At 41.7% G+C, this 23,519-nt stretch overlaps 1 protein-coding gene across 1 annotated transcript in view; it reads left to right on the top strand.

Moving 5' to 3' along the window:
- LOC139558863 (adhesion G protein-coupled receptor B2-like) overlaps positions 1–23,519 on the top strand; it is a 635,752-nt gene that overhangs the window by 469,418 nt on the left and 142,815 nt on the right. Inside the window, exon 16 of the mRNA XM_071374380.1 lies at positions 14,769–14,895. Within this exon, the coding sequence (XP_071230481.1) occupies positions 14,769–14,895 (127 nt within the window). The remainder of the gene's footprint in view (positions 1–14,768; positions 14,896–23,519) is intronic.

Below are 23,519 nucleotides of genomic sequence, written 5' to 3' on the forward strand. Positions count from 1 at the left end.
ACTATACTCGCATAAACTGATATAAATCGGTTTCAAATAACATCGTTATGATGTTTCTAACACCTATATTTAATTAAATTACAGACGGATACATCTCTGGTCGATAACTGAGCGTTCCAAAATTTCATCCTGACTTCTTGCCAGGCGCCATGACGAACGAGACAAAGAAAGGTACTCTCGTTCCATCCGGCTTTATAACCTCGGACAGCTACGTAGACAGATCATTCCACTTCTCATTGGTTACTGACATCCAGGGGAAGGCGGGTGCAGTTCAATTCCAGCCATAGGATATACACAGGCTTTAAAACTGAACCCAGATCAGAGGATAATTCTCAGACCTTCGCAAGTCATGTCAGGATTTTTGCTGTAGAGGGAGTTCTGGGTCACCCACAGACATAATTAAAACGGTTTTAGAAACTAGACAGTGTTTTCTATCCAATATTAGTAAGGATATGCATATTGTACGATCAAGAATTGAGCAATAGGCCGTTTAATTTGGAGACCAAAATATGCTAATGCGGAACAGCACCCCCTATAGTTGCAAGAAGTTAACATCACCTTACATACAGTGGGGAGAACAAGTATTTGATACACTGCCGATTTTGCAGGTTTTCCTACTTACAAAGCATGTAGAGTTCTGTCATTTTTATCATAGGTACACTTCAACTGTGAGAGACAGAATCTAAAATAAAAATCCAGAAAATCACATTGTATGATTTTTAAGTAATTCATTTTCATTTTATTGCATGACATAAGTATTTGATACATCAGAAAAGCACATCTTAATATTTGGTACAGAAACCTTTGTTTGCAATTACAGAGATCATACGTTTCCTGTAGTTCTTGACCAGGTTTGCACACACTGCAGCAGGGATTTTGGCCCACTCCTCCATACAGACCTTCTCCAGATCCTTCAGGTTTCGGGGCTGTCGCTGAGCAATACGGACTTTCAGCTCCCTCCAAAGATTATCTATTGGGTTCAGGTCTGGAGACTGGCTAGGCCACTCCAGGACCTTGAGATGCTTCTTACGGAGCCACTCCTTAGTTGCCCTGGCTGTGTGTTTCGGGTGGCTGTCATGCTGGAAGACCCAGCCACGACCCATCTTCAATGCTCTTACTGAGGGAAGGAGGTTGTTGGCCAAGATCTCGCGATACATGGCCCCATCCATCCTCCCCTCAATACGGCGCAGTCGTCCTGTCCCCTTTGCAGAAAAGCATCCCCAAAGAATGATGTTTCCACCTCCATGGTTCACGGTTGGGATGATGTTCTTGGGGTTGTACTCATCCTTCTTCTTCCTCCAAACACGGCGAGTGGAGTTTAGACCAAAAAGCTCTATTTTTGTCTCATCAGACCACATGACCTTCTCCCATTCCTCCTCTGGATCATCCAGATGGTCATTGGCAAACTTCAGACGGGCCTTTACATGCGCTGGGTTGAGCAGGGGGACCTTGCGTGCGCTGCAGGATTTTAATCCATGACGGCGTAGTGTGTTACTAATGGTTTTCTTTGAGACTGTGGTCCCAGCTCTCTTCAGGTCATTGACCAGGTCCTGCCGTGTAGTTCTGGGCTGATCCCTCACCTTCCTCATGACCATTGATGCCCCACGAGGTGAGATCTTGCATGGAGCCCCAGACCGAGGGTGATTGACCGTCATCTTGAACTTCTTCCATTTTCTAATAATTGCGCCAACAGTTGTTGCCTTCTCACCAAGCTGCTTGCCTATTGTCCTGTAGCCCATCCCAGCCTTGTGCAGGTCTACAATTTTATCCCTGATGTCCTTACACAGCTCTCTGGTCTTGGCCATTGTGGAGAGGTTGGAGTCTGTTTGATTGAGTGTGTGGACAGGTGTCTTTTATACAGGTAACGAGTTCAAACAGGTGCAGTTAATACAGGTAATGAGTGGAGAACAGGAGGGCTTCTTAAAGAAAAACTAACAGGTCTGTGAGAGCCGGAATTCTTACTGGTTGGTAGGTGATCAAATACTTATGTCATGCAATAAAATGCTAATTAATTACTTAAAAATCATACAATGTGATTTTCTGGATTTTTGTTTTAGATTCCGTCTCTCACAGTTGAAGTGTACATATGATAAAAATTACAGACCTCTACATGCTTTGTAAGTAGGAAAACTTGCAAAATCGGCAGTGTATCAAATACTTGTTCTCCCCACTGTAATTTCACATATAGTTTCATCTTTACTCATTCATTTTATTCAAGAATTGGATGCAAACCCCATCATTGAGAAATGTACATATTCAGAGATCTAGTTATGTGCGTTTTCTGTCCTCTCTGAGGTCACCAAATGAAACACACTCCTCATACCCGTCCCTTTAATGTCCACGAACCATTCCCACCTTCTCACAAGTGGACATTTTGTTTCAAATCCCCATTTTGGGGATTTAGGAGTTTGCCATGTGAAATCCTTTGTTCTCTTTATGTGTCTCTTTCTGCATGTCCAGCGGGAGAGAGAGTCTCCTCCAGGAATTTACGACCTGAGATAACAGAACCTGGGTGTAGGTGAGAGAGAGAGGGGGGGGGATGCCACGATCTATACCCAGAAAGTGCCACGTCATGACAGCCTCATTGACCTGAGCTCATACAACTTGTTTTTGAGTAAAAAAAGCATAATGTATGGATTATTTTGACTGTAACAAATACTCAGATGAAACATATTGTGCGATTTATCACAGACTACTTTGTGTCAAAGTTTAACAAGGACTCTCTCCTCCTCACTAGTGTCACGATCAAAGATATGATCAAGAGCCTCACATACAGTATATTGTTTGGTCATTGTGCTGCCACAGAATGAACTGTGAGCAAGGCCTCAAAAAAGCTTTATTTACCAGAGCTGCGAAAAAAGTTCTATATATTATTGAAACAATGTTGCGATTGTTTGTGAGAATGCCAACAGGTGTGGTTCCCGTGGGGGACAGATTCTATTGGGGAAAGGTTCCCATGGCAGTTGCCATGGAAACCAAGAAGGCAAATGAGGTGTGTGTGTGTGTGCTCAAACATACATGCATGTGGGTGTCTGGGAGAGGAAGTGTGTCCATCTGATGAATGGGCATGTGCCTGAACTCAATTTTATACACTAATTGTAGTCTCACCCATTAACCTTTACAGCCCCGGCGTTCCGCTAGCGGAACTCCTCCCACATTCCACTGAAAAGGCAGAGCGCGAAATTCAAAAAATTCAAAAAATATTTTTTTGAAATATTTAACTTTCACACATTAACAAGTCCAATACAGCAAATGAAAGATACACATCTTGTGAATCCAGTCAACATGTCCGATTTTTTAAATGTTTTACAGCGAAAACACCACATATATTTATGTTAGCTCACCACCAAATACAAAAAAGGACAGACATTTTTCACAGCACAGGTAGCATGCACGAAACCAACCAAACTAACCAAGAACCAACCAAACTAACCAAGAAACAACGTCATCAGATGACAGTCCTATAACATGTTACACAATAAATCTATGTTTTGTTCGAAAAATGTGCATATTTGAGGTATAAATCAGTTTTACATTGCTGCTACCATCACAGCTACCGTCAGAAATAGCACCGAAGCAGCCAGAGTAATTATAGAGACCAACGTGAAATACCTAAATACTCATCATAAAACATTTCTGAAAAATCGATGGTGTACAGCAAATTAAAGACAAACATCTTGTGAATCCAGCCAATATTTCCGATTTTTTAAGTGTTTTACAGCGAAAAAACAATATAGCATTATATTAGCTTACTACAATAGCCTACCACACAACCGCATTCATTCATCAAGGCACGTTAGCGATAGCAATAGGCCCGTTAGCGTTAGCAAATAAACCAGCAAAAGATATTAATTTTCACTAACCTTCATAAACCTTCCTCAGATGACAGTCCTATAACATCAGGTTATACATACACTTATGTCTTGTTCGAAAATGTGCATATTTAGAGCTGAAATCAGTGGTTATCCATTATGCTAACGTAGCATCTTTTTCCCAGAATGTGCGGATATTTCTATTAGACTCTCACCTATTCTGACCAAATAGCTATTCATAAACATTACAAAAAAATACATGTTGTATAGGAAATGATAGATACACTAGTTCTTAATGCAATCGCAGTGTTAGAATTCTAAAAATATCTTCATTACGACATAAGGCTTACGTTATAGCGAGAGAGTGGCCAAAACCTGGGCGCAAAACTACTAGTACACAGTTCGACAGATATATGAAATAGCATCACAAAATGGGTCCTACTTTTGGTGATCTTCCATCAGAATGTGGTACAAGGGGTCCTTTGTCCAGAACAGTCGTTGTTTGGATTTAGAACATCGTTTTTCCCTCTTGAATTAGCAAGCACACTGGCCAAGTGGCGCGAAGCTCTCCAACGTCAACAAACACAGACAACGCAACACGCCTAACGTCCCGTTAATAAAACTATATTGAAAAAACATACTTTACGATGATATTGTGACATATATCAAATTAAATCAAAGCCGGAGATAGTAGTCGCCTATAACGACAGCTTTTCAGAAGGCAATTCCAGGTCCATCTTCGCGCTTTCCAGAAAACAGGAAATGGCGGACACGTCATTCCAAGAGGATTTATTCCACCTCAGACCAAGATAATGACTTAATTTCTTCTCTCACTTCCTCTTGACATCTAGGGGAAGGTGTATGGCGTGCATGTATACTAATACGTATCATGCCCATTTATAGGCAGGCCCTTGAACAGAGCATAATTTTCAGACTTTCCACTTCCTGGTCAGAAAGTGTGCTGCCAAATGAGTTCTGTTTTACTCACAGACAAAATTCAAACGGTTTTAGAAACTAGAGAGTGTTTTCTATCCAATAGTAATAATAATATGCATATTGTACGAGCAAGAATTGAGTACGAGGCCGTTTAAATTGGGCACGATTTTCCCCCAAAGTGTAAATAGCGCCCTCTATCATCAACAGGTTAACTTCTTGAGAATACAGGGGGTGCTATTTTCCCATTAGCATAATTTGCTCTACAGATTAAACTGCCTCTTATTCAATTATTGCTCTTACTATATGCATATAAATAATACCATTGGAAAGAAAACAATCTCTAGTTTCTAAAACCGTTTCAATTTTGTCTCTGAGTGATACAGAAGTCATTTGACAGCACTTTCCATGACCAAGAAGAAAAAAGCAAGATGTGTATGCCAGCTTCAACGCTCTGCCTATATATGGTCGTGCCCCCTATGACCCGAAACACACCTCATTGGCCTTCCTCTGGGTGTCAAGAGGACGTCAGAGGAAAAATATCTTGTTTATCTGGGACTGACGTGAAATGAGAGCTAATTCTTTGGCGTGACCGACAACTTCCGGTTGTCTAAATCGTGCGACTTATAGCTGCGATTGTCTTCTGTTGTGCGGCCATTATGGATGAAAACTATCTCCGTCTCGAAGTTTGTTTGATACATGTGACCAGATCATCGTAATGTATGTTTTTTCAATATAGTTTAATCAGATTATTTGAATTTTTTCGGGAGTTTTGTGGTGTTCCGTTGTCTGAATTTATTTACGTTTGAGATCCGTGCCACTCGACCGGTACCTGTGCTAAATGGAGTGGGCAAGGAACAATTCTGAACGGAACCAACGACTCATCTTGACAAAGGACACTTTGATCAACATTCTGATGAAAGATCAGCCATAGTAAGACCCAATTTACGATGTTATATCATATCTGTTGTGCATGTGAACTGGCCGTGGGCGCCTAGCCGAATCTGCCTGGTATAGCTATGCTAATTTAGCGCTACATTTTGTTTTCGTTATAAAACATTTCATAAATCTGAAATATTGTTTGGATTCACCAGATGTTGGGCTTTCAATATCTGTACGCTGTGTATTTTTCTGAAATGTTTTAAGATGAGTAATTCGTTATATGACGTTGGTCTCTGTAATTGTTCTGGCTGGGTCAGCACTATTTCAGATTGCAGCTGCAATGTAGAACTGTGATTTATACCTGAAAAATGCACATTTTTCCAAAAAAAAACTATGCTATACCATAAATATGTTATCAGACTGTCATCTTATGAAGTTGTTTCTTGGTTAGTGGCTATATATATTTTTATTTAGTCGAATTAGTGATAGCTACTGACGCAGGAAAAAGCTGTTGGGAGTAAAAATATCGTGTCCTTTGCTAACGTGGTTAGCTAATAGATTTACATATTGTGTCTTCCCTGTAAAACATTTTAAAAATCTGAAATGGTGGCTTTATTCACAAGACCTGTATCTTTCATCTGGTGTCTTAGACTTGTGATTTAATGATATTTAGATGCTACAAGTTACTTGTGACGCTATGCTAGCTATGCTACTCAGTGGGGTGGGGGGTGGGGGGTGCTACCTGATCAGGGTTGGTGACTCGTGAGAAGTTAATTTCTAATGACCGGTCATTTTTGGCCAGGAACACCACAGGTGTACAAAAGTTACTTGAAATACCCAAAATGTAATGAAAATCATCAAAATGTATTTTGTGTGTTCAGATGCCCTGTTTGGACAAAGTCATGGAACCTTATAACAATCAGATTAAATTAACTACATTTTTCAGAGAGAAAACTTGTAAATCACTCTGATTTGACTGGAACACAGCAGGAGGGATAAGGAGGGAGGAGAAGGTGGAAACGAGTTTCCTAGGGTTAGAGGCAGAAGCTTGAAATGCTGAGTGCTAGAATGTGGCTTTAGCAGCAGATACGGAGGAAGAGAACGTAGAAAGGAGGGAGTGGAAAGATGATAGGTCCTCCAGAAGTTTAGTTTTCCTTCATTTTCATTCAGCTGCCCACAGATGCTCGCAATCAGTCACTCAGCCAAGGAGCAAGTGGGGAGGGCCATAGAATTCATAGAATGCGGAAAGGGAGGAGAGTAAGGTTGAAGAGGCAGAATCAGAAGACAGAAGGGAGAAGGATTTAGCAGAGGGGAGAGATGATAGGACAGAAGAGGAGAGAGTAGTGGGAGAGAGAGCGAAGATTGAGACGGCACATGACCATCCGGGTAGGGGCTGAGTGTCTAGGGTTGGAGGAGAGGGAGACAGAAAAGGAAACAAAGTAATGATCAGAGACCTGGAGAGGGTTGCAGTGAGATTAGTAAGCAAACAGCCTCTAGTAAAGATGAGGTCAAGTGTACTGCCTGCCTTGTGAGTGGGAGGGGCCTGGGAAAGGGTGAGGTCAAAAGAGGCAAGGATTGGAAGAGTTGGAAAGATATGAATCGAAGGCAGAAGTTGGGAGGTTGAAGTTGCCAAGTACGAAGAGCGGTGAGCCGTCGTCAGGAAATTAAATTATCAAGGTGTCAAGATCATTTTGGAACTCTCTAAGGGCACCTTGTGGGCGATAGATGACAACAATGCTAAGCTTGAGTGGACAAGTGACAGTGACAGCATGGAATTCAACTGAGGAGATGGACAGGTGAGTTGCTCTATGACACCCACAAGTGTCACAGGACTCGTCTGAAGGTAGCGTCTGAAGGTAACCGGTACCAGTTAAAAAAAGGAATTTGGAAGGATTTTGGAAAGGTTAACTGGTCCTAGGTCTGTTCTTCATGGAGGTTTACACCTGGATTAATGATACTCAGGGCTCCCGAGTGGCACAGCGGTCTAAGGCACTGTATCTCAGTGCTAGAGGCGTCACTACAGATACCCTGGTTCGAATCCAGGCTGTCACAACCGGCCGTGATTGGGAGTCAAATAGGGCTGTGCACAATTGGCTCAGCGGCGTCCGGGTTTTGCCGTTGTAGGTCGTCATTGTAAATAAGATTTTGTTCTTAACTGACTTGCCTAGTTAAATAAAGGTTCAATAAATAATGTAAATACTCTCCACTCCACAGGTTGACTAGTGTAGACTGTTAACTCTCAGAGCGCTGCTGGGCATAATTGTGGTTTTTGGGTCTGTTCAAAGGCACACAGATGCACTTGCACACAAACACACACACACACACACACACACACACACACACACACACACACACACACACACACACACACACACACACACACACACACACACACACACACACACACACACACACACCCTTGCACACACACGTATGTGCACTCTTGTATATGAAAATGCGTTCTCTCTTTCTCTCTGACACACACACACACAAACACACACACTGAGTGCATTCTGCTATCCGTTAGCAGTGTCATCATCACTAAAGATGTCTTCAGTGTTAGTAGTTTCACTGCTTAGACACATTATGTAACAACTGGGTCATGTGGAAGGATATGAGTGTGAAGGTGAATGTCTGAGTGTGTACAGTACGTGTGTATGTCAGAGATAGTTGTGAAGGTGTGTCTATGAGTGTGTACGTGTGTATGTCTGACATGCTATCAGGACGCTATCTGGACACGCAGGTTGAAATATCAAAACAAACTCTGAATCAATTATATTAATTTGGGGACAGATGAAAAATATTAAACATTTATGCCAATAGCTAGCTAGCTTGCTTTTGCTAGCTAATTTGTCCTGGGATATAAACATTGGGTTGTTATTTTACCTGAAATGCACAAGGTCCTCTACTCTGACAATGAATCCACAGATAAACGGGTAAAAGCTAGTTTCTAGTAATCTCTCCTCCTTCAGGCTTCTTCTTCTTCTTTGGACTTCATATGGCGCTTGGCAACCAACTTTACATCATTACTACAACCTTTCTGAGTATGGACCTAAGTTCATATTTCAATCACCTATGTGGGTATATGCTCCAAAACACAAATGAGGAGATGGCATGTGGGTATATGCTCTGAAAAACCCATGAGGAGTTGGGAGAGGCCGGAATTGCAGCGTTTTGAGCGTCACAAATAGAACCAAGTTATATTTTAGCGCCCGGCTACGCAGAGGCTCGCTAACGCACGCGAGCACTGTGGGTGCAATGATTGAATAACATGTATGTGTACATTTATTTTGCAACGCTTGCAAAAGCGGTGTGGTGAGCATGTGAGATTGTTACGAAGGTCTGTGTGTCTATGACTGTGTACGTGTGTATGTCTGAGATTGTGTGTCAATGAGTGAAAGTGCCCATGCCCTAGACTCTAGAGAATAGTTTTTTGCTGATTTACCTAATAGCTTCCCATGCGTACCTGTAACATGTACCTATAACATGACATGTAGCTATGACATGTACTTATAACATGTAGCTATGACATGTAGCTATGACTTACTCCAAATGATGGGTCTCTAACATATAATTTTTGTGCAATAGACAGACACACACATTGCCTATCCACAGGTCAGCAGACAGTCACAGATAATCACTGATTATATGTCAACCATCTGGGCTTGTGTGTGTGTGTGTGTGTGTGTGTGTGTGTGTGTGTGTGTGTGTGTGTGTGTGTGTGTGTGTGTGTGTGTGTGTGTGTGTGTGTGTGTGTGTCTGTGTGTCTGTCTGTCTGTCTGTCTGTCTGTCTGTCTGTCTGTCTGTCGAAATCAGTGTAATCTAAGTGTTATATGCCAGCGCCCAGATTATAATCTCCAGCAGGTGCCATGCCAGTGTTTACAGCATAGTGACTGTCTGTCCCTTACCAGGCTGCAGACTGATATCCTTTTGCCCCTGACCATGCCCTCAAAGCTTTTGGTCTACCAAATCTTTGGCCCTTCCACAGCAGGCATTTGGCCTAGTACAGCTATGAAAGATCATTTAGAAGGAAGGTGGTTTCTTAAAATTGTGTCTCTACCTCTTTTTCCAACTGAGATCCAAACTGGAACTGTGAATGGTATTCTGAATCGCAGGGTTCATGGGGGACAATATAAGTTTGTTAGGAAAAAACTCTTTCATTAATAATAACCCCTTTTGAACAAGAACATGGCTAACTGTTTGCCTTCTCTGTCTCTGTCGGTGTTCGGTGGCAGCATTACCAACTAGTTTAATGTTGATTACATCTCAGCTGTGTTATAACAGAAGCAGTAAATTCTGTTTCAGCTGTACTTAATTAACACCAAGTCCTGAGGGGGCTGACAGTTAGTTCAGTAAGTGTCAGGGCTAAGCATACATATTGCTCTAAATAATCTCTTTGAAGTCTCATAACAACTCAGTTATAACTGGCGCCACAGTCTGGCATTAGTTGACGTGCCAGAGACAAGGCAGAGCATAGTTTAGTGTCGATAGCTGTGAGTCACACTGGTCATTAGTACAGTTAGTGTCACTTTCTAACAGCTCTTTGAAGACTTGTATCACCGTTATAAATAGTAAAACTGGTACAACAGACATTTGTAGTAGAGCATGGTTGACGTGTCAATGTCTGTAAGGCTGGTCATTAGTTCAATTAGAGACGCTGAATGTTCCCATTGATCGACCTTAACATCACACTTTTCATTAGAGCATTTAAAACACATTACCCACAGAGAGCGAGGCAGATCACTATCTAATTCAACAGGAGAGAGAGGAGAGGCACAACATTGCCCAACAGGACAAGAGAGAGACAGAGAGAAGATTTCAAGAATGGGGGAGTGGAAGCTCATTTACTCCATATCTATACCATTTAAAAACTATTTGGAGAACAGACATAATAAGCACAAATGTTCTTGACTGGAACTAAGGGGCCTAGCCCGAACCATGAAAAACAGCCCCAGACCATTATTCCTCCTCCACCAAACTTTACAGTTGGCACTATGCATTCGGGCAGGTAGCGTTCTCCTGGCGTCCGCCAAACCCTGAATCATTCGTCGGACTGCCAGGTGGTGAAGCGTGATTAATCACTCCAGAGAAGGCGTTTCCACTGCTCCAGGGTCCAATGACGGCGAGCGTTACACCACTCCAGCTGACGCTTGGCATTGCGCATGGTGATCTTAGGCTTGTGTGCGGCTGCTCAGCCATGGAAACCCATTTCATGAAGCTCCCGATGAACAGTTGTTGTGCTGACGTTTCCAGAGGCAGTTTGGAACTTGGTAGTGAGTGTTTCAAGTGAGGACAGACGATTTTTACGCACTACGCGCTTCGGCACTACGCCTTCCAGTTCTGTGAGCTTGACTGGTCTACCACTTTGCTTCAGAGCCGTTGTTGCTCTTAGACGTTTCCATATCACAATAACTGCACTTACAGCTGACCAGGGCAGCTCTAGCAGGGCAGAACATGTATGAATTGACTTGTTGGAAAGGTGGCATCCTATGACAGTGCCACGTTGAAGAGCTCTTCAGTAAGGCCGTTCTACTGCCAATGTTTGTCCATGGAGATATGGAGATTACATGTCTGTGTGCTCGATTTTATACACCTGTCAGAAATGGGTGTGGCTGAAATAGCCGAATCCACTAATTTGAAGGGGTGTCCACATACACATATGTATATATAGCTGTATGTGACTAACCACCACGATTTGGTCTTATGCAGCAAAATTTGAAATTGTATTTTTTACGTTGGATAAAAGTAGAGACTCAGAGCTACAAAATGGTTTATCATACACTGCAGTTGAGAAACAATGGGAAAGTAATTATGCTTTGAAAGTTGATGAAATTGTAACTTACTTTTGAGAAAATGTCCCTTGAATGTTTTGGTACACCTACTGGAGTGCTCTTCTTTGTCTACACCTATTCAACTTCGTCACACCTTAGCCCCACCCATCTCTTTAAGGATTCACTTGTGAGGCTAAACAAAGCAGGTAAGGTAATGTAGTAAACAAATATAGATGAACTTCTCTGCGCACGGATCCCTTTTACTGGATCATTTTCCTAAACAACCGCTGAATTGCAGGGCGCAAAATATTACTACAAATATTTATAATCATGCATTCACAAGTGAAATATACCAAAACACAGCTTAGCTCGTTGTTAATCCACCTATCGTGTCAGATTTTGAAAATATGCTTTACAGAGAAAGAAATCCAAGCTTTTGTGAGTGTATCAATCAATGCTAGAACAGCTAGCCCCAAATTAGCATGGTCACGAAAATCAGAAAAGCAATAAAATTAATCGCTTACCTTTGATAATCTTCGGATGTTTGCACTCACGAGACTCCCAGTTACACAACAAATGTTATTTTAGTTCGATAAATATTACTTTTATAACAAAAAAACGGAATTTGGGTTGCGTGTTATGTTCAGAAAAACAAAGCCTCGTTCCGTTCGACGAACATTCCAAAAAGTATCCGTGATGGTCGTAGAAACATGTCAAATGTTTTTTATAAACAATCCTCACGTTGTTTTTAACAAACATAATCAATAATATTTAAACCGGACCGTAACCTATTCAATAAGAGAGAAAAAGGAAATGGAGAGCTTCCCTCTCGCGCGCAGGAACTATTCAGAGGACACCTGACTACTTTTGAAAGTTCTCGCTCATTTTTCAAAATAAAAGCCTGAAACTATGTCTAAAGCCTGGTCACGGCCTGACGAAGCCATTGGAAAAGGAATCTGGTTGATACCCCTTTAAATGGAAGAAAGACAGGCCAGGAAACAGAGATTAAAAAATATATATATCACTTCCTGGTTAGATTTTCTCACGTTTTTGCCTGCAGAATCAGTTTTGTTTTACTCACAGATAATATTTTGACAGTTTTGGAAACTTTGGCGTGTTTTCTACCTTAATCTGTACATTTTATGCATATTCTACGATCTGGACTTGAGAAATAGTCTGTTTACCTTGGGAACGTTATTTAAAAAAAATTAAAAATAATCTGTGACCTAGCGACAAGAGGTTAATTAAGACTAAAAGTGGTGAAAGTAGTAGCGTCAGTTAAAAATACACTTTATCTAGCCCTTGGCCTATATCTTAATCTGACTTTGGTGCAGGTCATGTTGTTCTTCACATTAAAAACTTCTTATGGCTGCAATCCCGGTGACGGGATGATATGACAACAGCCAGTGAAAGTGCAGGGCGCCAAATTCAAAACAACAGAAATCTCATAATTAAAATTCCTCAGACATACATGTTTCTTATACCATTTTAAAGGTAATCTTGTTGTTAATCCCACCAAAGTGTCCGATTCAAATATGCTTTTCGGCGAAAGCACTACAAACGATTATGTTAGGTCACACCAAACCACAATAAGCACAGCCATTTTTCCAGCGAAAGATAGCAGTCACAAAAAGCAGAAATATAGCTAAAATTAATCACTAACCTTTGATGATCTTCATCAGATGACACTCATAGGACTTCATGTTACACAATACATGCATGTACAGTAACAGGTCTGTGAGAGCCGTAATTCTTACTGGTTGGTAGGTGATCAAATACTTATGTCATGCAATAAAATGCAAATTAATTACTTAAAAATCATACAATGTGATTTTCTGGATTTTTGTTTTAGATTCCGTCTCTCACAGTTGAAGTGTACCTATGATAAAAATTACAGACCTCTCCATGCTTTGTAAGTAGGAAAACCTGCAAAATCGGGAGTGTATCAAATACTTGTTCTCCCCACTGTATATGTCTCTAATGTGGTCATACATTTGACAGGAGGTTAGGAAGTGCAGATCAGTTTCCACCTCATTTTGTGGGCAGTGTGCACATAGCCTGTCTTCTCTTGAGAGCCTGGTCTGCCTACAGCGGCCTTTCTTAATAGCAAGGCTATGCTCACAGAATCTGTACATAGTCAAAGCATTCCTTAATTTTTGGTCAGTCACAGTGGTCAGGTATTCTGCCACTGTGTTCTCTACTGGACCGAATAGCATTTTAGTTTGCTCTGTTTTTTTGTTAATTCTTTCCAATGTGTCAAGTAATTATCGTATTGTTTTCACGGGATTTGGTTGGGTCTAATTGTGTTGCTGTCTTGGGGCTCTGTGGGGTGTGTTTGTGTTTGTGAACAGAGCCCCAGGACCAGCTTGCTTAGGGGTCTCTTTTCCAGGTTCATCTCTCTGTAGGTGATGGCTTTGTTATGGAAGGTTTGGGAATCGCTTCCTTTTAGATGGTTGTAGAATTTAACGGCTCTTTTCTGAGTTTTGATAATTAGAGGGTATTGGCCTAATTCTGCTCTGCATGCATTATTTGGTGTTTTACGTTGTACACGTAGCATATTTTTGCAGAATTATGCATGCAGAGTCTCAATTTGGTGTTTGTCTCATTTTGTGAATTCTTGGTGGTGAGCGGACCCCAGACCTCACAACCATAAAGGGCAATGGGTTCTATAACTCATTCAAGTATTTTTAGCCAGATCCTAATTGGTATGTCAAATTTTATGTTCCTTTTGATGGCATAGAATGCCCTTCGTGCCTTGACTCTCAGATCGTTCACAGCTTTGTGGAAGTTACCTGTGGCGCTGATGTTTTGGCTGAGTAACTGTATGTATAATTTTTGTGTGCTCTAGGGCAATAGTGTCTAGATGGAATTTGTATTTGTGGTCCTTGTGACTCGACATTTTTTGGAAAAACATTATTTTCATCTTACTGAGATTTACTGTCAGATCCCAGGTCTGGCAGAATCTGTGCAGAAGATCTAGGTGCTACTGTAGGCCCTTGGTTGGTGACAGAATCACCAGATCATCAGCAAAAAGTTGACATTTGACTTCAGATTCTAGTAGGGTGAGGCCAGGTACTGCAGACTGTTCTTGTGCCCTTGCCAAGTCATTGATATATATGATGAAGAGGGTGGGGCTTAAGCTGCATCCCTGTCTCACCCCACGGCCCTGTGAAAAGAAAGGTGTGTGTTTTTTGCCCATTTTAACCGCACACTTGTTGTTTATGTAGACTCTCTCTCTCTCTCCTCTCTCCTCTCTTTTCTCTTAACGACTTTTGGTTTGAGTGCATGTGTGCTCTTCTGTGACCTTTTTTGTGTGTGATGGTGTGTGCGTTTCACTCACTGTGTGTGTCCCATGTTCCCCCACCTCCAGGGAAGCTGGCTCTGAGAACTGGGACACAGAGGGCTGCCAAACGCTCGCTTCTGCCGCTGTCCACACCAAATGCCTTTGCAGCAGGATCTCCACCTATGCTATACTAGCGCAGCAGGCTAAAGACCCGGTGAGTCACATTTCCCACTCTGCTCTATAACACTGAGGTTACCGAGGTAGCGCTAACTGGAGCCAACAAGCTAATGTGTTGGTGTGTTGTGTGGATATTTACAAGCTAGAGATTGTTGTTACTTTAATTTAACTTCTTGACGCACGGATCCCTTTAGCGGGATCATTTTCATAAACAACCGCTGAATTGCAGAGCGCCAAATTCAAAAGAAATACTAAAAATATTTATAATCATGAAATCACAAGTGAAATGTACCAAAACACAGCTTAGCTTGTTGTCCATCCACTTATCGTGTCAGATTTTGAAAATATGCTTTACAGCGAAAGCAATCCAAGCATTTGTGAGTTTATCAATCACTAGACAAAACAGTAAGAACAGCGAGCTGCAAATTAGCTTGGTCACGAAAGTCAGAAAAGCAATAAAATGAATCGCTTACCTTTGATGATCTTCGGATGTTTGCATTCACGAGACTCCCAGTTACACAATAAATGTTATTTTTGTTCGATAAAGATTAGTTTTATAACCAAAAAACGCCATTTGGTTTGCGCGGTATGTTCAGAAAACCACAGGCTCGTTCCGGTCCTGAAGGGCAGACAAAATTTCCAAATAGTATCCGTAATGTTCGTAGAAACATGTCAAACGTTTTTTATAATCAATCCTCAGGTTGTTTTTAACTTTTACTGCCTCAGAAACCCGGATCCGGGAGCACCCCCCACCCCCCCCACACTGATTAGCATAGCTAGCATAGCTTCACAAGTAAATAGTAGCATCTAAATATCATTAAATCACAAGTCCAAGACACCAGATGAAAGATACAGATCTTGTGAATAAACCCATCATTTCTGTTTTTTAAAATGTTTTACAGGGAAGACACAATATGTAAATCTATTAGCTAACCACGTTAGCAAAATACACCACTTTTCTTTGTCCACCATTTTTTCTCAACACCACTAGCTATCACCAATTCGGCTAAACTAAGATATTGATAGCCACTAACCAAGAAAAAACCTCATTTTTAACTTCTCTAGGGTAGGTGAGACGCTAACGTCCCACCAGGCCAACATCCAGTGAAACTGCAGAGAGCTAACATTTTAAATTCACGATTCGTTGTATTAAACATTCTTGTAAATACATGTATCTTACATCATTTAAAAGATGAACGTCTTATTAATCCAGCCAATGTGTCAGATTTCAAAAAGGTTTACTGCAAAAGCAAACATGCGATTTTCTGAGGACGGCGCCCCACACACACAAGTATTACTAGCATTTTCCAACCAAGCATTAGCGTCACGAAAGTCAGAAATAACAATAAAATAAATTGCTTACCATTGAAGATCTTCCTCTGGTGGCAATGCCAAGTGTCCTAACTACACAGTGAATGTTTGTTTTGTTTGATAAAATAAATTTTTATAGCCTAACACGAAACATTTGTAAACCGGTTGCGTCATGATTTCCGTCTCATTCAACTTTGGACGAAGCGGTCTCGGTAATTACACACACTAAACAAACGTTTATCCAGTCATGGTTGATTTCATTGCAATCCTCTGGTTGTTACTAACACAACCATACATGATGGCTCTTTTCCCGGGACGTATTGACCGAAACAACCCGATTTAAAGACACCAATCAATGACCTCATTGCGCACCAATGGTAGGACCGGTCTATCGTTGATTGACTGTATGGTCTATCGTTGATTGACTTTTGGCCCAATGACCACTGATCATCTTGAACTCTAGCTTGGAAGATAGCCAATGAGCTGAGGTAAACGGCAATATGTAATGGTTATACGTTTGAAGACCAGCCTTTGTCGTAAACTCTGGCGTAAAAGAGGTTCATTCGCCATTGCAAATCCTACTTGACGGAGCCACGAGTGTTACGCATAGCAGTACATATTCAATAGCATTTTCAACAAGTTCATATATTTAAATTATGGCGAATAAATCAGGAAAAGCTAAAACAAAGTCTAGGTATACAGATTTAACCCAAATTATAGAGGAAATTGATAGAGACAGCCCCCCATCTCACAGCTAACCTTCAGGGAGCTGCTCATCCAGGAGCTTGCTAGCTACAGCAAGTCCACTGCAGCACCTTCTGCTCCGTCAACCAGTGGTGTTCACCTGCCCAGATTCATCTCTGCAGGCATGAATGTGCCTCAGGGCGAAAAGGGCACAGTGGGGAGGCGACGTTGTGCCCTTTGTCACAGGAAATGCCCCATCACCTGCACCACCTGTTCAGTAAGCCTCTGCTTTACAGCAGAAAGAGACTGCTATGGGCCATGGCACCAGCAGCACAATATTGTGTAGAGGACTGAGGGTCTTCACAATATTTATCTATTTATTTCCTTATAAAATATACAATATTGTAAATAGAAAATGTGTAAATAGTTACCCTTGTTATTTGTTTGTTTATTATAATTTTTTAATTATATATATTTTTTCATATATATATATTTTTTTTTTGGGGGGGGGTGTTAGAATAGCATTTATGTATTTTGTATATAGTTATTTCCTTCAAAATGTATCACTGTACCAATTCGGCCACTTGGGTACATTTGTGTGGGACACCTAGGTGACTTTATGCTCAATGTCATGTAGCTTGCTCATTTTTGAAGTTATCTGTCTAAAACTTTGCTCAGCTATTGTTGCCATCTTATGTTCTTCATTCAAATCATCCACAGCATCCTATCTGTATGTTTGGCTGTTCTTGGTCATTTGAAAGATGATGCAGCAACAATAAAAAACAGAAAATGTATGTTTATTTCCTTGTATTTTCTTCTACCAGATCTATTGTGTTATATTCTCCTACATTCAATTCACATTTCCACATCATTCAGAGTGTGTCCTTTCAAATTATACCAAGAATATGCATCTCCTTGCTTCTGGGCCTGAGCTACAGGCAGTTAGATTAGGGTATGTCTTTAGGCGGAAATTGAGAAGAAGGGGGGGTACCCCAAAGAAGTTAACATACATAATCGATAATATTTCAACCGGACGGTAACCTATTCAATAAAAGAGAGAAAAATATCCGGAGAAATTGCAGAGAGCCACGTCAAATAACAGAAATACTCATTATAAACTTTGATGAAAGATACATGTTTTACATATAATTAAAGATACACTTGTTCTTAATGCAACCGCTGTGTCAGATTTCAAAAAAACTTTACGTAAAAAGCACACCATGCAATAATCTGAGACGGCGCTCAAAAATAACAACATTTCTCCGCCATGTTGGAGTCAACAGAAATACGAAATTACATCATAAATATTCCCTTACCTTTGTTCCACAATAAATCGTTGTTTTGTTCGATAATGTCCATTACTTATGTCTAAGTAGCTACTTTTGCTAGCATGTTTAGTGCACATGTCCAAACGCTCGCGCAGATGCAGGCGAACTCGGACGAAAACATCAAAAAGTTATATAACAGGTCCAATAAACTGGTCAAACTAAGTAGAGAATCAAATCAATAAAATCTAAGTTTTAGAAACTTCAGAGTGTTTTGTATCCAATAGTAATAATAATATGCATATATTAGCATCTGGGATAGAGTAGGAGGCAGTTCACTATGGGCACGAAATTCATCCAAAAGTGAAAATGCTGCACCCTATCATAAAGAAGTTAAGTGAGATTGTTTGTTTAGATAGTACAAATAGAAATATGTGGATGCTTGGTTCATTAGTTGATTATGGGAGAACTTTGCTCTGCTTGGCTGGGCTCATCAGTAAACACAACACAGACCTCATTAGCTAATTATCTAACCACTGTCTAGTCACTGCTCAGTCCAACCGTAGGGAGACCACAAGTAGCCTGCTAGTAGAATGTTAAGGTGTTTAAAGAAAAAGTGCATTATAGCAATGCTTCCTCCTTTGATTAGCTCAAACATGGTTTATGAATGAGGACTTTGTTCAGTTCTCTACTGCTGTATGTCTTCTTGGCTGGGCACGAAAATGTCTGTAATTGTTAGACATTGGGAGACAGTTCTTATAGTATGAACTATGATGAGTAGGGTTCAGCTGTGTCTTAAAACTTCTTTTGGGCAGGTGGCATCCGGTGAAATTGCAGAGCGCCAAATTTAGAATACAGAAATTCTCATAATAAACATTCATAAAATATACAAGTGTTATACATCGGATTAAATATTAACTTCTTGTGAATCCAGCCGCTGTGTCAGATTTCAAAAAGGCTTTACGGCGAAAGCATACCATGCGATTATCTGAGGACAGCGCCCCGCTTACAAAAGCATAAACACATTTTCCAGCCAAGTAGAGTCAAAAAAGTCAGAAATAGCGATAAAATTAATCACTTACCTTTAAAGATCTTCATATGGTTGCACTAACAAGACTCCCTGTTACACAATAAATGTTAGTTTTGTTCGATAAAGTCCCTCTTTATGTCCCAAAAACTCAGTTTTGTTGGCGCGTTTTGTTCAGTAATCCACTGGCTCCAGGGCAGTCAAAACATGCAGACGAATACATCCTAATAGTACCGGTAAAGTACACACACACACACACACACACACATAGGTACACACACACACACACACACACACACACATACATACACACAGACACGCACACACACACACACATAAGTACACACACACGCACAGACACACGCGCGCGCGCACGCACGCACGCACATACACACACGCACGTGCGCGCACACACACACACACGCACACACACACACATACGCACACAGACACACACACACGCACAGACACACACACACACGCACGCACACACATACACACATATACACACACACACACTCATACATACACACACACACACATGCACACACATACACACATACACACACACAGACACGCACACACACACACACACACATAAGTACACACAGACACACGCACAGACACACACACACACGCACTCACACACATACACACACACATACACTCACGAACATCTCAATTGTGCAGTAAGATGCCTTCCCTGTAGCCATTTCAACAATAACAACCTTTCCATCTAAAATGGCTGACCGTTATTCCCCTCAGTACACTCTTAAACGGTTTGGCAGTTTGTGCGGATGTCTAGACATTGGTGTGTGTGTGTCTGTGTCACTGAGTATAATGCAACCTCCTTGGCATCTGTGAGGCTTTTATTCATAAGATATATGTATCTCTTTCAGCCACTTGCTATGATTGCTGCCAGTGGAGACATTGAGAGAGGAATATCTCTCTGTCTGTCTGTCTGTCTCTCTCTCCCTCTCTCTGTCTCTCTCTGTCTCTCTCTGTGTCTCTGTCTCTCTCTGTCTCTCTCTGTCTCTCTCTGTCTCTCACTCTGTGTGTGTCTCTCTCTCTCTCTCTCTCTCTCTCTCTCTCTCTCTCTCTCTCTCTCTCTCTCTCTCTCTCTCTCTCTCTCTCTCTCTCTCTCTCTCTCTCTCTCTCTCTCTCTCTCTCTCTCTCTCTTTCTGTCTCTGTCTTGTTTTCTCTTTCCCAGAATTTCTCTCAGAGCTTCTTTAGGAGAAAGTGCAGTGAAGCCAAATAAGACTTATCAGTTAATGGGAATCCAGAGTTAAAGCACAGAAAAGGTCAGAGAAAGATAAAAAACTGTGTTTTGGGGAGTTTTATTGGTTGATTTGAGGTGATGGACTTTAGTTTGACGTATCAGTTTTTTGTTTAATTTTTTCCCCCGCAAAGCTGACCTAACCTTGAACATTTCAAATTTTTTACACTTCCAAAAGTAAGGAAGCCATCATATGGGAAAAGCCATTCGCACTAGGAACAGGAAATATCCATAATGACCTAGACCTAAAAGCTTGATCCGTCAACCTCAGACCTCGCTCTGTAACCTCTGACCTTCTCCATAGTATACTATTGACTTTCCCCATTTCACAGCATTTGGTCACCTGCGGAATGGGCAGGAATGCCTGGTGACGTTTATGAAATGTTTCTTTAGCCGTTAGCGATTGTAATTGACGACCATTGCACCATTAGCCTCGTGATGAGGCCCTGGAGGTAGGGGTCAGTGTGTAAGCTTTATTGGCAAATGTGGTTGATGGAGAGGATACTTTCATCTCGCTATCAGCCGCAACTCAGCAATTTAGAGGACGAGATTAAGGGGAAGTATGTGTGGGTGTGGGTGTGTGTGTGCTCGCATGCGTTTACACATGTGTCTGTGTGTGTGTTTGCGCTGTGTATGCATGTTTGTGTTTGTACATTTATGTCTAACATATAATAGTATCCTTCCTTTACTCTATGACTCACTCAACATAACTCTGTTATACCGTCCAAACATACACATCCAGACACCCAGGCAGGGTGTGGGTCTTGAAGTAGAGCTGAGAATCGGCAGCCCAGCTCGAGCAGCTTACCCTGGGCCAGGGAGCAGGCGGGCGGGGGGGGGGGGGGGGGGATTAACTACCATGTTTAATAGAAAAGGAAGAGAGAGGTGTAGAGATGGAGCGAGAGAGAGAGGGATGGATGGATTTAGAGGCACTGCTGCCATAATAGGCTGTTTACAATGGAGCCGTAGATCGCCGGTTAATCATGTTGACTTCCTACAGCTGGAGTGAGCGACCAGGGAGAAGGGGGGAGTGGAGGAGGAGAGGAATAGAGAGACCAGGGAGAGGGGGAGGAGCAGAAGAGAGAGACTAGGGAGAGGGGGAGGATGGGAGGAGAAGAGGAAGAGAGAAACCAGGGAGGAGGAGAGGAAGAGAGAGACCAGGCAGAAGTGGAGGACGGGAGGAGGAGAGGAAGAGAGAGACCAGGGAGAGGGGAGAGGGAGAAAGAAGAGCGAGGTTGAGAAGGGTATAGGGGGAGAGCAAGAGAGACGGAGAGGGAGAGAGGGGAAGAAAAGGTTGATTGACTGAGGAGGAATGAAGGAGTGGATGAGAGGAAGAAAGTGAAAGGGAAGGGAAGGGAACATTGCCAGAGGGTCTGCCCTTCTGGACGTGTGAAGGACAGATTCATTGAAATGTCTGGTGTGTGTGTGCGTGCGTGCGTGTGTGTGCCAGCGCTCTGTCATGGAACCCAAAGGCGGATTAGCAGACAATACAGATCCCCAGATACTGTAAAAAAAACACACACAAAAAACACACACATACACACACACCACACACACACGTCCACAGTTAAAGCTGAGTATTGCCCCCTGAAAACCAACCTGCCCTGCATGTTAAGAGTGTCTGTAGCAGACAGTGTGAAGGACAAACACTCCCATCTGGTGATCCGTGTGTGTGTGTGTGTGTGTGTGTGTGTGTGTGTGTGTGTGTGTGTGTGTGTGTGTGTGTGTGTGTGTGTGTGTGTGTGTGTGTGTGTGTGTGTGTGTGTGTGTGTGTGTGTGTGTGTGTGTGTGTGTGTGTGTGTGTGTGTGTGTGTTGCATACTTGGCTGCATGGTTGGCTTTTGTCGTGACTCCTACTGATAAAAAGAGTAGCACCAACCAGCTCTGTCCTGCTCACCTTCCACCTCATCCCTGCTAATAGAACAAAACCACTCAGAGGACTAATGAACAAAGTACTAAAATACACTTTAATATCATATACTGCATAAAAACAGACTCTCTCTCTCTCGCACACACACACACACACACACACACACACACACACACACACACACACACACACACACACACACACACACACACACACACACACACACACACACACACACACACACACACACACACACACACACACACACACACACACACACACACACACATGCATAAACACAGACTCACACACACACACACACACTTCCTGTTCTTCATTTCTCTGTCTAGTAACAACAATAAACATCCAGGTCTTAAGACCCAGCTAAACCCTGAACTAGAGATGCATGATATATCGGTAAGCATATCGGAATAGGACGATATTAGCTAAAAATGCTAACATCGGCATCGGCCCGATGTCTAGTTTAACCTCTCTTGGGTACGTGAGACGTTAGCGTCCCACCTCTTCAACAGCCAGTGAAACTGCTGGGTGCCAAATTCAAATACAGAAATACTCATTATAAAAATTCTGAAAACAAAACATATTTTACATAGGTTTAAAGATTAACTTCTTGTGAATCCAACCGCGGTGTCAGATTTAAAAAATGCTTTACGGCGAAAGCATACCGTACGATTATTTGAGAACATTGCCCAGCAGACAAATCATTACAAACAGTAACCAGCCAAGGAGAAGAGTTACACAAGTCAGAAATAGAGATAAAATTAATCCCTTACCTTTGATGATCTTCATATGGTTGCGCTCAGCAGACATTAATTTACTCAATAAATGTTCCTTTTGTTCGATAAAGTCTCTTTATATCCAAAAACCTCTGTTTTCTTCACACGTTTTCTTCAGTAATCCACAGGCTCAAACGCAGTCAAAATAGGTAGAAGAAAAATCTAAATTGTATTCGTAAAGTTCATAGAAACATGTCAAACGATGTTTATATTCAATCCTCAGGTTGTTTTTAGCCTAAATAATCTATAATATTTCAACCGGACAATAACGTCGTCAATATAAAAGGTAAACAAGAAAGGCACTCTCTCGGTCGCGCGCATGAAAAAGCTCTGTGACACTTTAGGGTCCACTCATTCAGACTGCTCTTACTTCCTCATTTTTCAGAATACAAGCCTGAAACAATTTCTAAAGACTGTTGACATCTAGTGGAA

This window comes from Salvelinus alpinus, chromosome 29, assembly GCF_045679555.1.
Source record: "Salvelinus alpinus chromosome 29, SLU_Salpinus.1, whole genome shotgun sequence".
Classification (NCBI taxonomy): domain Eukaryota; kingdom Metazoa; phylum Chordata; class Actinopteri; order Salmoniformes; family Salmonidae; genus Salvelinus; species Salvelinus alpinus.